Source organism: Aquarana catesbeiana, linkage group LG12 (assembly GCF_042186555.1).
Source record: "Aquarana catesbeiana isolate 2022-GZ linkage group LG12, ASM4218655v1, whole genome shotgun sequence".
NCBI lineage: Eukaryota > Metazoa > Chordata > Amphibia > Anura > Ranidae > Aquarana > Aquarana catesbeiana.
This window is the reverse complement of record NC_133335.1, coordinates 198,909,794-198,925,266: the sequence shown is the minus strand read 5'-3', so window position 1 is coordinate 198,925,266 and position 15,473 is coordinate 198,909,794. Positions and strand designations below refer to the sequence as shown.

At 44.7% G+C, this 15,473-nt stretch overlaps 1 protein-coding gene across 2 annotated transcripts in view; it reads left to right on the top strand.

Annotated features, from left to right (window-relative positions):
* The window catches only part of DHX35 (DEAH-box helicase 35), a 112,837-nt gene that overhangs the window by 31,193 nt on the left and 66,171 nt on the right, over positions 1 to 15,473 (top strand). For both annotated transcript variants that reach the window (XR_012236764.1, XM_073606393.1), the window contains exons 7-8: positions 3,521 to 3,590; positions 7,131 to 7,190. Coding sequence is in view for 1 of the 2 variants with exons in the window: in XM_073606393.1 (XP_073462494.1) it covers positions 3,521 to 3,590; positions 7,131 to 7,190 (130 nt within the window). In the remaining variant the exon portion in view is untranslated. The remainder of the gene's footprint in view (positions 1 to 3,520; positions 3,591 to 7,130; positions 7,191 to 15,473) is intronic.

Here is a 15,473-nt window from a genome sequence, read left to right as displayed (position 1 = left end):
AGGAAGAGTGGGCAAATTTTGTGGCATGCTGATAGACTCATACCCAAAAAGACTGAGTGCTGTAATAACATCAAAAGGTGCGTTAACAAAGTATTAGTTTAAGGGTGTGCACACTTATGCAACCATATCATTTTAGGTTTTTTTTTTTCGACTTCCCTCCACCTAAAGATTTCATTTGTTTTTTCAAATGAGTTGTGTAGTTTATAGGTCACATTAAAGGTGGAAAAAGTTCTGAAATTATTTAACTTTGTCTCATTTTTTTTTTACATCACAGAAACCTGACATTTTAACAGGGGTGAGTAGACTTTTTATATCCACTGTATGTAAACCCTCACCTTGTAAAACAACCCGTTCAGTTTAAAATTAGAAATGAAAGGCAAAACGTTTAGGGCCCTTTCACACTGGGGTGGGGGCGGCGTTGGTGGTAAAGCGCCGCTATTGTAAGCGGCGCTTTACTGTCTGTATTCAGTTTTACCCCCGCTAGCGGCCGAGAAAGGGTTAAAAACCACCGGAAAGCGCCTCTGTAGAGGCGCTTTGCCAGCGGTATAGCCGCGCTGTCCCATTGATTTCAATGGGCATGAGCGGTGAAGAAGCAGTATACACTCCGCTCCTTCACCGCTCTGAAGATGCTGCTAGCAGGACTTTTTTTCCCATCTTGCTAGCGCACCACTCCAGTGTGAAAGCCCTCGGAGAGACAGCAGCAGCTGTTTTGGGTCGGTTTGCAGACGCTATTATTAGCGCAATTGCACCTGCAAACCGCCCCAGTGTGAAAGGGCCCTTACGTATAGATATAAAAAAACATAAACATGTTTTTTACTTCTAAGAGCTATGGGAGGAGAAACAGCAGCACACTGATCTTCCCAGTGAATGGCTGTGCAGGGCGGGGTAAGGGGGTCTCAGGACAAGTCTGATCAGTAGCGGAGAGCGGGCCAAGTTCCCAGTACAGCTAGGGAACTGGGAACTGACCACACGGTCTAGTGTGGTCAGTTTCTAATAGGAGAACAGGGGGACTGGCAGGAACACCAGGGATTTCACACAAAAGAAGCAAAAGCGAAAAGGTTACTTTTTTCATACAAGTACATGATACATTAGGCACATAGGGTTGGGTTTACATATTCTTTAATACCTGTCACAATAATATTCAATATATGAATTATTTTCTTATTTCACAACTTCTATGTATATTTTTCTACATAATTAAATACAAGCTGTCCAATTACAGAGGTTGGGGAAAAATGTAACACTTTGAGGGGTTCTTATTCTTGAAAGCTTTTTTATTGTTCCCAAAAAAAAACTAAACTTTCTCTAACTGCTTTAAATTGTTAACTAAGGTTGAACTTTAAATGTTTTGAATGGTGTTGTAGGAAGCAGAGAGAGAGGTCATTACACAGCATAGGTACACTTCCAGTGACCGTGTAAGGGGCTGTGTGGATTTTTGCTTCCATGGAGAACTTATGATTTAGAACGTATGTCTAAAAAGTTTAATGAATGGTATCCGAAAACTAACCAGAAGATGCAAACAATTTACCTTCAGACCCCTTTCACACTTTTTCAGGCGCTTTTGGACTAAAAAATAGTGCCTGAAAAACGCCTCTCCTGCAGTCCCAGTGTAAAAGCCCGAATGCTTTCACACTGGGATGCTGCGCTGGCAGGATGTTAAAAAAAAAAAAAAAAGTCCTGCATGCAGCTTCTTTGGGGTGGTGAAGGAGCGGTGTATAGAGCGCTCATTCACCGCCCCTGCCTGTTGAAATGAATAGGCACCACTGCAGAGGCGCCTGCAAAACGGTTCGGCAGCGGCGCTACACGGTCGCATTTAACCTTTTATTCGGCCACTAGCGGGGGTTAAAAGCGCCCTGCTAGCGACCGAATAGCGCCGCTAAAACTAGCAGCATTTTACCTGTCAACGCCCGTCCGCCCTAGTGTGAAAGCAGCCTTATTGATTTTCAAAATAATCGCCATTCTTCACAACACACTTTTGGCAACATTCATAAAGCTTCTGGAAACTGTCAGCAAAGGGTACTTTAGGAATCGCTAAACCGCTGTCACACATTCTTGGATTGCTGCCACTTAGAACTGGGCGATTTTCTAAAAAAAAAAATCTGCAATTTTTTTTTCTATTTTTATTTTTTTTTAAAAACTCGATTCACGATTTGAATCGAGTGTTTTTTTTTTTCTTAGGGGGAGCGCTGGTCCTGAGGAGCTGCGGGCAAGAGTTTTTAGGCGTCCAGCCTCACGGACTAGGCCGAAGCCGTGGCCTCGCCTAAAAACTCCTGCCCGCAGCTCCTCGGGACCGGCGCGGTGTCAGCGCCAGTCCTGGTGAAAAAAAAAATCGATTTGCTTAAATTTTGAATCGATTTGACCTCAAGATTCAAATCGATTTTTTTCCCCAGCCCTACTGCCATGTTTGCAATAGTGCGCTTTTCATGATGCTTTCCAGGCTGGGAATCAGAAGTCAGCAGGTTCGCAGGGAAGACAGTAAATGCCATTCCATCGATTGCTGCTTGGATTCCAGATCGAACTAGTAGAAGCAGGTCTCACCCCCTGTGACGATGGTTCGCAGAAATGGTGGGTCCTGGTCACACATCATAATGAAATCTTACTATCATTTTGCTTTCTGTTCAACGGTCAGCTTGTACTGCACAAACCGGGAACAGATTTTCCTCTTACCCAAATCTTTGAGGATGATTTTGAGCACCTTTGTGTCCTTGCTAATGCCCAATTCCTCCGCCATCAATCGAAGAGTCAGTCACCGATCTTGTGCCAACATTTGTCGCACTCGCTTCAATCATGTCTGGGGTTCTGCTTGTCAACAGCTGACCCGAACGTGGCTCATTCTCAGTCGTTTCCTTCCTGTCGCAAAAGCGTTTTAACCAGTCGTAAAAACATTTTCTGCTCATGGCTTCTGCCATACACGTGCACCAACATTTCATTTCACCGTTTTCTTCAATTTGTAACAGAGCTTGATATTCACTCTATTGCACTATGACCCTACCTCTTACACTGACTACGTTCGACTGCCCGCAGCGGGTTTACCCTGACGGTTACGTGTACTTCACTCTAGGTGGCACTTCTCGACTTGTCTGTAGATAGCCATGTGCATGCGCATGCACCTGGTCCATGTTGCCGTTGAGATATTGGACCATTCACCAAACTTTTTAGACACACCTAGTAGAATACACTAATTTGACTGAATTTTCTGTCCTTGGCACAATTACAGTGTTTGCTGTTTGGCATAAGTAGCTTAGTGATTGCTCTAACTAGTTGCCTGGAATTGCATCTTTTGTTCTTTTAACCAGAGGTATTTTAAATGCATAAGAATTGCATCTAGTGGGTATAATATATCCTAACAGGAAGATGTTATGTAAAATGTTGGGAGATCATTGATTCATTAGGAACTAATAACCTTCTAGTGATCAGAGGTCATTAAGTTGAGCATATCAGGAGCATACAGTGCTGTGGAACAAAAGATAAACTATCCAAGTTTCTGAAACCTAATGTGTGTCTATCTTCCACCATACAGCGTGCTGATGTTAGATGAAGCTCATGAACGCACCCTCTATACAGACATCGCTATTGGTCTCCTGAAAAAGGTTAGTTTTTCAACAATATTAAAGCCTGTGACCTAGCCCATGCCGAGTAATGTGATAGTGTCTCTTCAAAGGGCCCTGCTCTGAATCCCCTATACTCGCCTTACCAGCGCTCCCTCACCACCCCTCCTCCTCCTGCAGACACCGAAATGGTTGGTGTGACAGTGACCCAGGAGATCTGTGACATCACTCCCTTGGTCATCTGACAGTGAGGCTAGCAATTGGCTGCTAGCGCCAAGTACTGTCAGTGGGGAGAAGATCACATGTTCCTCCATACGTAAAAGTGCCAGGTATTGCTGCGGAGGAGGAAAAAGCTTCAGGTGAGTGTTGGTAGGGTTGATATATAGAGGGTATGGGGTGCTCTTTGCACAGATACTGACAAAGCATTGATTAAATGTTACTTTTTTTTTTTTTTTTTTACGTGCACATTAACATTGTGCGCATAAAGAGGAACTGCAGTCTGCTCACATAATTTGTAATAAAAACATCTTTGCCACTCTGAAGCTTCCCTCCAACCACTTTGCATATTATTCTATATATACTGTGATTCTGTACTTGCCAAATATGCTGCAGAAATCTCCCTCTACTGAGTCTGGCTGCATCCATTTTAACTGTGGGCAGCTGAAGCTGCTGCCTGTTCACTTCCTGGATTTACACAGACACACAGACGCGCACCTCCAGCTCTCATTGGCCCTCTTATGACTCACCCCCCCCTCCCTTCCTGGCAAACTCTCTGAGAGAGAGAGAGCTGTGCATGATGTCATAAGCCTAGGCTATTTAGCAGACAAGAAACAGGAAGTGGGCTGTATTAGGTACCGTATTTACTGGCAGAAAAAAAATGTTTTACTATCCAAAGTTAAAACAACAAGGGCAGAGGATTTAATAGATGGAAAGTTGAAAAAAATAACTGAAGGTCCACTTTAAAATCATCCTCGCAACCAACAATATTTAACCCCTTGATGCTCACATAACGTAAATATGTGGCCTTCGGCTTCATGGGGCTCTACCAGGGTGATGCGTGCAGTTGCAGGCATCACCCCGGTACCGTTTTTTAGAGCGGTATCACTTCATGTATAGTAAAGACTTAAAGGCGCCAGATTTTTAAAAAATGGCGGTATTCAAAACAGTCAAACTTGGCGTTTTGAATGCTTTTAAGTGAAAAGGCGGGATTTGGGGTCTTATAGACGAGTACCCGTCACTGACTATTACTGTCACAAGGGATGTTTACATTCCTTGTGACAGCAATAAAAATAAAAAATTTAAAGGGACAGTGTAAAAATAAAAAAAATTTAATAAAATAAGGAAAAAAATGTAATAATTTTAAAGTGCACCATCCCTCCGTGCTCGCGCGTAGAAGAGAATGCATACGTAAGTCACGCCCACAAATGTAAGCAGTGTTTAAACCACACATGTGAGGTATCGCTGCGATCGTTAGAGTGAGAGCAATAATTCTTGTGCAAGACCTCCTCTGTAACTTTAAACAGATAGCCTGTAGAAAGGTTTAAAGCGTCGCCTATGGAGATTTTTAGGTACTGTAGTTTGTTGCCATTTCACGAGTGTGCACAATTTTAAAGCAAGACATGAAATTGCATTTGAAAGACCACTGCGCAAATGCAGTGTGAAATAAAATATTGCAATGATCGCCATTTTATTCTCTAGGGCAGTGTTTCTCAACCTTCCTAATGCCGTGACCCCTTGATAAAATTTCTCAAGTTGTGGGGACCCCTAACAGTAAAATGATTTTTGTAGCATGGATTGTCAGCACCCAAGGCAAGACAAGTAATTTGCGCCCCTAACCCGCAGATATTTAGTGCTCCCTGAGACACTTCCACTCGTACAGTATTAAAACCCCTTAAGGTACATTTTAGGATGTACCACTCTCTTTGTTCTCCTTTCTTTCCCTTTTATCTCTCTCTTTCCTAATTGCTTTTTTTCCCTATCCCTCTCTCTAGCCGTCTTTCTTGTTTTCTCTTATTCTTTCTCTCCCTTTTTCTTTGTTCCTCCACCTCCTTTTCTCTCCCTTATATGTATGCTCTATTTTTATTCCTTCTCTTACTCCTTGGTGGGGGAGTGGGGGGAATGGGATGAGTGGCAGTGCTGACGGGGAGTTGGGATCAGTGGCAGTGCTGGGGGAGTTCTGATCAGCCAACTTAGGTGCTCTTGAGCAAGGTCATCTGAGCACTGTAGTGTGGACTTTTAATGGCAACTATAATCACAGGTAGTGTTACTCGCTGTGTCTCCGACTTTGTGGTGTCTCGTAGCAGTGACACCCATGGCGAAATCAGGAGATGGGTCTCCTCCAGCCCCTCCCACTTCACATTCCTCACCAGTCAGCTGACCTCTAGTCTCTGCCCCCCAGCCATGCCGTGAACTGAATGGGCGGCTGCGAAGAGGCTGAGTGGGCGGCCACAGGCTCCAGGAACAGCCCAGCTGAGCGGTCACAGGCTCCAGGGACAGCCCTGCTTGGCTGCCGCATAAAGGCTGGGAGAGCAGTGCAGGCTTCAGGAACCGCCCAGGATTCGGTGACCCCTGGCAAATCATCATTTGACCCCCGAGGGGGTCCTGACCCCCAGGTTGAGAACCACTGCTCTAGGGTCTCTGCTAAAATATATATATATATATATATATATATATATATATATATATATATATATATATATATATATAAATAATGTTTGGGAGTGCTAAGTAATTTTTCTAGCAAAAAATACTGATTTTAACTTGTAAGCAACAAGTGTTAGAAAAAGGCTTAGGCATGAAGGGGTTAAAGTAAATCCCAATAAAACCCTAACCTAACACAAAACTAAAAATTGCATATTTTTGCTTATTTTGGTGTTGTATTATGAGTATCTTCACATTCACATTGTTGCTCTGTTGCCTGGCTGTATAACAGACATTGAAGTTTGAAACCTTGCTGAATTAGTGCACATAATAAGGTCCATAGAAATAGTATTGTGTATGTTGAATAACTGTGGATCAGAGCTGGTCCCTTAGGCCCCTTTCACGCATGTATACCGTTTGTTTCATCAGTCACATTTTTCAAAGAAAAAACATATGAAGTTTACATCCTTTTTGTCGTCCATTTTTACATCTGTTTTTCATCCATCAGCTGAAATCCTTAACCACGTGAGTCCCGGAACAATTCTTTCATACAAAAACGGACCGTTTGTCTGTTTACATCCGTTTTGCATCCGATACGTTTTTTTTTTACGGAAAACAAAATAGAGCTTTGATTCGTTCCAAAAAAAACAGATGTTAACAAAAGTGAATGTAAATGGATGAACCTCCATTTGCATCCGTTTTCCATTGAAATGCATTGATGTCCGTTTTTCATCCGTCAACAGATAGATGAAAAATCGACAAATGATCCGTATGTGTGAAAGGGGCCTTTGACTTACGTTAATATAAGAGTAACAGTGCTGTAAGGTGCAGAAGAAAGTGCAGTCACCTGTCGCATGTAACAAGTCCAGAGTTAGTCATTCTAATGTCTGTCATACATCAGTCAGATGCGTCACCCCAGTTTCCTGTTTCTCACATCTGCAGGTTCAGAAGAAAAGAGGAGATTTGAGGCTGATCGTGGCCTCAGCAACACTTGATGCAGAGGTAACCTTTAAACTTTGCCTTATTTCAATCCTGGAATTTACCTTTTCACTTGGAGTCCCAGTACAGTAGCCTACACAGTTTTGCAGCCTTGTTTATTCCTCATATATTGATGCATCAATTCTGGGGAGATTGTGCAGATCTCTGAGAACTGCTCCTCCACTGTGTGTGAGGATCCCCTACCAGGCATCATTGTCGCCAGCTGTTTGTAAGATTGTGCTTGAATTGCAATCTGTCACTGAGCCAACTGACACTCAGCAATATAATGCACTCTTAATAATATTGGCTGTGCCTCAGATCTTTTCTCTTTTGGAGAGTTCAAGTATTACTACTTGTTTTGGATAGAGTGGAGATGGATTAGAACGCTTGTTAGTTTTTATTGCTGTCTGTGCCCCTGTTTTGGAGATTCACCCTCTCTATCTGTCCTGTTTACCATTATTTCTGAAAGTAAAAAAAAAAAAAAAAATCCACACGTTTTGGATTGTCCCCAGAAAAGTAATGGAGGGGAAATCTAATGGGGACACTAGTTATGATGACCTGGGGGTCCCCAACGAATTCTTTTAACCACTTACAGACCAGAAGATTTTCCCCCCTAATAACCAGACTATTTTCTTGCAATACGGCACTGCGTCGCTTTAACTGACAATTGCGCGGTCGTGCGAGTTACCTTAACAAAATTGATGTCCTTTTTTTCCTCACATATAGAGCTTTCTTTTGGTGGTATTTGATCACCTCTGTGGTTTTTATTTTTTGCGCTATAAACAAAAAAAGGGGTGACAATTTTGAAAAAAATAAATATTTTTTACTTTTTGCTATAATAAATATCCCCCCCCCCCCCAAAAAAAAAAATCTTCATCAGTTTAGCCAATATGTATATATTAGCCAAATCTTTTACATATTTTTGGTAAAAATATAACAATCAGTGTATATTGATTGGTTTGCGCAAAAGTTATAGCATCTACAAAATAGGGGATATATTTATGGCATTTTTATTATTTTTTTATTTTATTTTTTACTAGTATTGGCAGTGATCTGCGATTAATTTTTTTTTTTTTCTTTTTTTTTTTCCAAATTCTTTTATTATGGCAAAGCATCTCAGTCACAGGTCAGGTCATCTTTACATATTACCAAACTGAACAAAGGTGCCAAGTAGGAACACTTCAACGGCAGACACCATATGCCAAAAAACCTAGCCATACAAGACCTGTGAATATGTTTTGCTGACAGTTTAGAAATAACTTTGTATATACTATAACATCTGTCTTCAGCGAAGCCGAGGGGCATGAAGGCCCCTAAGTACACATATCAAAAATCAAACCGTGAAATTACAACTAACGAAATGGAGAATATCTAGTAATGTGAGAAAGCGGATAGAACTGTTAACATTTCTAAATTTATGCATCAATTATTCATCCGCGGATATTATCTCATAACCCATTTCTTCAGAGAAGTCTGCCAATTTCCATTTTTTCCGTTACTACGGCTATGTAGCAAGAGTTTAGAAGAGAGTAAGGGAAGAATGGGGGGGGGGGGAGACAAACAAAACAAGGAAAAGGAATGGGTCAAAATATGGGCAGCTGCCAGGTCTAGCTCAGTAAGGACTCAAATCGGGCGACCTCCTGCAGGTAAGCCTCCGTACAGGTGTATCTCCAGGGCCTCCACCTGTCTCCAAATTGTTCTTCGGTATTATGGAGTGTAGCTGTCAGTTCCTCCATGCGGTGAATGTGATTAATTTTAGAGTACCACAGGACCCTGGTTGGAGGTTGAGGCTGTCTCCACAACGCAGGGTTACAAGCCCTTGCTGCGTTGAGGAGCTACATGGTAAGAGTTTTCTTGTATTTCCGCAGCGGTCCTTCTGTAAGGTGTAAGAGACATGCAGCTGGATTACCTTTCAAATCTACTGAGGTCAGGTGTTTAATAGTGGTTGTTACCTCCTCCCAAAAGGGTCTCAAAATGGGGCAGGACCAAAAAAAATGTGACGTATCATACCACCCTCCGCATTACATCGCCAACATGTGTCAGGGGAGGCCCTATTCATCTTGTGGAGTATGTAAGGCACTCTATACCACCGGGAAAGGATTTTGTACCTGACTTCCTGATATTGGTTCGCTATGGAGGATTTGTGAGCTAAGAGGGGAATTTTTTCCACCTGTCGTAGTGAAAACTGAGTATCCAAGTCAATTTCTCACTGGCGAACAAAAGTCTGGGTCAGATCGTCAGCAAGGGCTGTTAAATAGCCATATAACAGGGATAAGGTGTGTCTAGGGGATTCCCCCATCCTGCACAGGGATTCAAAGGGAGTAAGATCCCGTGGGTTATAATGCACTTTCTGAAGGGACTGTAGGAAATGTCTAAGTTGGTTCGTACTCAGACTATCCAGTGGCGGATCTAAGAACCTGGAATTGTCTGCGGGGGAGGGCAGCCCACCTTGTGACCACATGTCCATGATACGATATTTCCCTAGTAGGGGCCAGCCTCCGCACGCATCTGCTAGCAAGTCCAGGTATGAAGTCAGGATTTCTTATAACAGGAGTCATAGGGGAGGATAACGGAGAGAGACCCGTGGTGCCGAAGGTCAACCTAACCACTGCAAGAGTAGCACCTATCAGGGGATGATCCCGGATGTCCTCTGGGGTTAAGGAGCCAAGGCGACGTCAAGAGAGGGATGGAAGCGACCTCAATCCCCATCGTCACCCACAGCTTGAACTCTGCATTCATTGCCAATCCACAACCCTCAAAAGGTGCACTGCCTTGTAGTACTGGAAGAGGTTGGGGAGCCCTATACCCCCTTTCGCCTTAGGCAAAGACAGTACGTGCATTTTTATCCTCGGCGACCTTTGGGACCAAATGAAGTCCCTAAAAATCTCAATGCTGTATAAAAAATGCCAAGGGGACACGGATTGGCATAGCTTGGAGTCGATACAGAATCCTTGGTAGGACGGTCATTTTTAAGGCATTACACTGCCCAAACCAGGTCAAGGTCAGGGTATGCCAATGTTGGAGTTCAGATTTCAGATCGTGCAGCATGGGTAGTAGATTTGAGGAATACAAGTTTGCTAGGTCAGGGGTGATGGTAATACCCAGGTACTGAAAAGATTTTTCCACCCAGTGGAACGCAAAAGATGTGTGTAGACTTTGGACTTCGGAATCTGGGACCGTTATGTTCAGCACTGCGGACTTAGCAAAATTGATCTTAAAGTTTGACAAGTCTCCATATACACGCAAGACCTCTAGGATATTTGGAAGAGATAACCGTAGGCTGGAAACAAAAAGGATTAAGGCATCCACGTATTCCACGTTTTATGATGCCCTGAGGACTTCTGTACACCCAAAATGTTTGGATTGTCTCTGATGGAACACAGAGGGCTCTAGAGTCAAGATAAAAATAATCGGGGAAAGGGGACAGCCCTGTCTCGTCCCGTTTGCTATATCAAAGAAGTCAGATCGCCATTCATTTACCTGAGGATCGATCTGTGCATGTTGGGTCCCAGACCAATGTGAACCAGGGTTGCCTGCATAAAGTGGTAGGCCACCCCGTCGAAGGCTTTTTCTGCATCTATGGAAAGCATCAGGAAAGGGCTCCTGGATGATCGGGCCATATGGATAAGATTGTACACTCTGGTGGTGTTGTCTCTTGCTTCCCTCAGTGGTACAAATCCCGCCTGATCCAAATGTATCAACGGGATGTGCGGCAAGAGTCAGTTTGACAAGATTTTTGCAAAGAGCTTTAAATTCCTATTGAGGAGTGCGATTGGACGGTGGTTCCCACACTGGAATGGATCCCTCCCCTCCTTGTGTATGCGTGATATATGTATGCCCTCAATGTGTCCGCCAACATGTGACCTTCCCCTTTCAGAGCATTATAGGCTGTCAAGAAATGAGGAGACAGGATAGTTGAGAAGGTATGGTAATATGTCAACGTGAAGCCGTCCGGCCTTCCGTGGCTTCATTTGGGCTAAGGCCACTCTGAGTTCCTCGGCAGTGATCTCAGACTCCAAGGAGTCTCCGATCCCATCCGGTAGTGTGGGCATGCCTGAGGCTCGGATGTATTCAGTAGCTGACTCTGTCCGGGCTGCAACCGTTTCTGGGGTCCAAGTAGGGTAAAAGTTATACAACTCCTCGTAGAAATCACAAAATTCTCTTCCCATTTCCTCATTGGTGTTCACCTTAGTACCCTTTCTGGTGGTGATATATGGAATGAAGGTGCGCTTCCTTGGGCCATGAAGAGCTCTTGCCAACATGGAACCTGGTTTATTAGAAAACGCGAACAAAGAAAACGTCTAGCCCACGCTAGACATTGGGTGGTCTTTTTGTAGAAAAGATCATTAAGCTCTTCCCTGGCCTTCAAAAGGTCAGTGAGATGGGATTCTGCCAACGAGCGTTTATGTTGCAATTCGAGGGAGCGCACCTGGGCAACTAACGCGTCAATCTGCCGAGTCCTCTCCCGCTTCTTTTGAGCCCCTATCTGAATCAGCACATCTCGCGCCACGCATTTATTTGCTTCCCAGATGGCCGCAGGATTCACGGACCAATCAAGGTTTTCAGAGAAGTAATCAGAAAGCACCATGCCTAGATCACGACGCACCTCTGGACTTTGTAACAGTGACTCATTGAGTCTCCACGTCGGAGGGCTAAGGGAGGAATCTTCCCATAGCAGGTTCACATAAGTCTGTGCGTGGTCAGAAAAGGAGATGGAGTCAATTTGGGAAAAGGCTACAAGTGGCAAATCTTTTATGTTGAATCAGAAATCAATTCTAGAATGCGTGCAATTCACAGAAGAATAGTAGGTGTGTAATCCCTATCCTTCGGGTGCATAATTCTCCAAGGGTCAACCAGATATTGGTTAAACAGTTCTGCTTTTAGTTTTTTAAGGTAGGAGTAAGATATATGGGAAATCCCTCTCGAGGCGTCCAGTAACGGCTCTGGGGAGAAATTGAAGTCCCCGCACAACAGAATGGTACCCTCACGGAAATTCAGTAATATTGGGACCAAGGACCTCAGGAAGGTAAGATGATCCGAATTCGGAAAGTATATATTCGCCAGGGTCACTGTGGTAGGTCCAATTTTCCCTTTTGAAAGCAGGTATCGGCCCTGGGGATCTGTACGCTCTTCTAAAAAGGTCCAGGGGACTGACTTCGCAATCAAGATACTAACACCCTTGGACTTCGACAGAGGTGAGGGCACGTGATAAACGCTAGGAAAATCACAGTTGTAGAGCCTAAGGACTGCCTATAGTTTGAAATGGGTCTCCTGCAGGAAAGGCACTTGAGTACAGAGCCTTTTGAAATCAGAAAGAAATCTGGACCACTTCTCTGAAGTGGCCAAATCACGAACATTTAGGGAGGTAAATTTGAGCCCGTTCTCTGAGTGTCGGGAGGTGAGATTTTCAGGGGGTACCGTTCTCCCTGCACCGATCCGGGGTAGCGACCAAAAAAAAAAAAAATGGCGGTATGGATGTGGAAAAAGGAACCAACCTCACAAGAAGACAACCAGTAGAAAGGTGCCTCTAGGTGCAGTCGTTTTTATATAAAATAACACTTTTTAATAAATCAGATAAACTCTCACATTAGCAAGAAGAAAACAAGCATGGTATCAGATGTCAAAGATAACGCTCCCGGATCTGTGCCATATGCGGTCTGTGCTGTGGATGTAATCAGTACTCTTCCGGATGATGTGAAAGCCGGCTTCAGAAGGCGGCCTCAGAGCGAGGCTTGAAACACAGGAGACAGCTGGCTGCAGGGGGATGGCGTCATCAATAGTGGGCATGAATTTCCTGGGCATGCGCACTTGGATGTCTGTTGAGAAAGGGGCGCGACTTGCAGTACATCCAAGTGCGCATGCCCAGGAAACGCGTCCACTATTGATGACGCCATCCCCCTGCAGCCAGCTGTCTCCTGTGTTTCAAGCCATCTTCCGAAGCCGGCTTTCACATCATCCGGAAGAGTACTGATTACATCCACAGCACAGACCACATATGGCACAGATCCGGGAGCGTTATCTTTGACATCTGATACCATGCTTGTTTTCTTCTTGCTAATGTGAGTTTATCTGATTTGTTATTAAAGTGTTATTTTATATAAAAACGACTGCCAGAGGTGCCTCTCTACTTGTTGTTTTGCAGCCCCAGGAATATGGTTTCGCTCCTACTATGATGGCACCCCTGCTTGCCTCCTTTGGACGTTTTTATCCCCCCCACTAGCATCATCACATAGACTTATCAGCCTGTGTTTGCTATATGGACTATTGATCATCTCAGTTCCCATTTAATGAACCTTATTCAGATATTATGTACCAGCAGACGTAGATTTTGACCTCATGTGAATCATGAATTGTTGCGCCTATACTTGTTAATAAACCTCACAAGAAGGAAGGGGGGAGAGGAAGCAAGAAAGGAGTACAAGAAATAAGGACTAGAAGCTTGAGAAAAATGAAGAAAGAAGAGGGGGGGGGGAAGAGGAGCAAAAAGAGTGTGCTGGGAGATCTAAAGTTGGCTGTAAAGAGCCTAATGCACTTAAGTGCGGCCTATGGGTGGGAAGTGGGAGACTGACTCTGTAAAGCAGTGGGAGATATGCCGTCTGGTGAGGCCCTATATTAACAGGCTAGACTGGGACCTTAACAGTGAAGGAGTGGAATCACCGAGAACCCCCTAACGAACCAAGGATATGGGACCTATATGATAAGTGAGTGGTCATTGATCTGGCCAATTATGCCTACGTGTAAATAGCTATAAACCGGAACTAGAACCCAATAAGAGATAGTACACACAAGGCACTACATGAACTAAAATAGCACAAGGCAGAGTATTACACTGCCTTCTGGGAGGAGTTGCCACCGCCCCCAGCCTCACGCCAGGGAAAAAGTAAAAAATAGAAAAATAAATAAAATAAATCAACCCTGGTCTATAATGGGGAAGGGATGCAGCGCATTAGCCCCCGTCCAGCTGCGGGGCACGACTGATCAGAACATTGCAAGCATGTCAGTCGCATTAAAGAGCAAAATATGAGGTAGTCTCTGTGAGCATGGATATGCCAGCCTGGTTGGGTAGCAAACAGCTGTTCAGTCTCATTATGGCAAAGTGAGCAGCTCCCCTACAGTTCTCGGGTACTCGGTACCCGCAGGTATCACTAACAGCTAGGTGGGCGAACTTGCCGGTGTCCAGTGACCACTATGTGTAGCCTCCTACCACGCCACCACAGAAACAGGTGACAACCAAGAAAATGGGACACAATTAAGGCTCAGGAGAGGTCGGAGCGTCCCTGGTTTCTGCCCTTGCACTGGATAGTCGTCTTCGCCTCCTGGATCTATTGAGGTCTCGGAGATGCAGGATGGGAGCTGCCAGTGGTAGTTGAAAAATCCAGCCAATCTGGGATGGGGACCTCCAGAGCCTCCAGGAAACCAAAGAGATCTGTTAGCTGTTCAGGCCAGTGTAGAATGAAGGAGTAATTTCCCTTTTGAACTGAGAGATGGAATGGGTGGCCCCAGAGTGCCTTATGACTTCCAACAATGGGTGGAGAGTCCCCCTCATTCTTAGGGTAAGTCCTGAGAGGTCAGGGAAGAAGGGGATGGGAAAGTCCACCGGGCCCCTGGCCCATTCGCGACGTAGTATTTCCTCTTTGATGGCATAAAAGTGGACCCTTGCAAGGACATCTCTGGGGAAGGAGGCATCCCCCCCACGGGGTCCCTGTACTCTGTGCACCCGATCCAACTCCAATTCCCCTGTGGGTGATTTATCCAGCAGGAGGTTAAAAATGGTAGTTACTGTAGCTCTGAGATCGCCCCCCAGTGGTGGCCTCCGGTATACCCCTCAGCCTAATATTGTTTCTGCGATTGTGGTTTTCACCATCATCGATCGACAATTGCAACATGATAATGTGGCGTTGGTCTCTTGTGTGCGATTTCTCCAGGGCCGCCACTACATTACATTTGAAGAGGTCTCAACTGCTGAGTCCACATTACCAATTTGCTGTTTAAGATCATGTATCTCTCTAGAGAGCGTACTCACTATTGAGGCTGCCATCTCTGAGATGTCCTGCTTGGTGGGGAGAAAGGAGATGATGTCCTTCCACACAGATGCAGACGGCTGTTCCTGTGAGCTGGCAGCCAGCGAGGCTGATGGAGAGTCTGCCCTGGGGATCTCTGGAGATAGAATCGGGGAATCCAGACAGTCTGAAAGTTGCTGAACCTCGGGAACCGGCAGTGATTTACCTCCTCTCTTCTGCGTGCTGGAGCCGGCATTAGTGTTGCGTGGCGGCGCCATCTTGGAATCCGGGACCAGAGTTGTGGAAT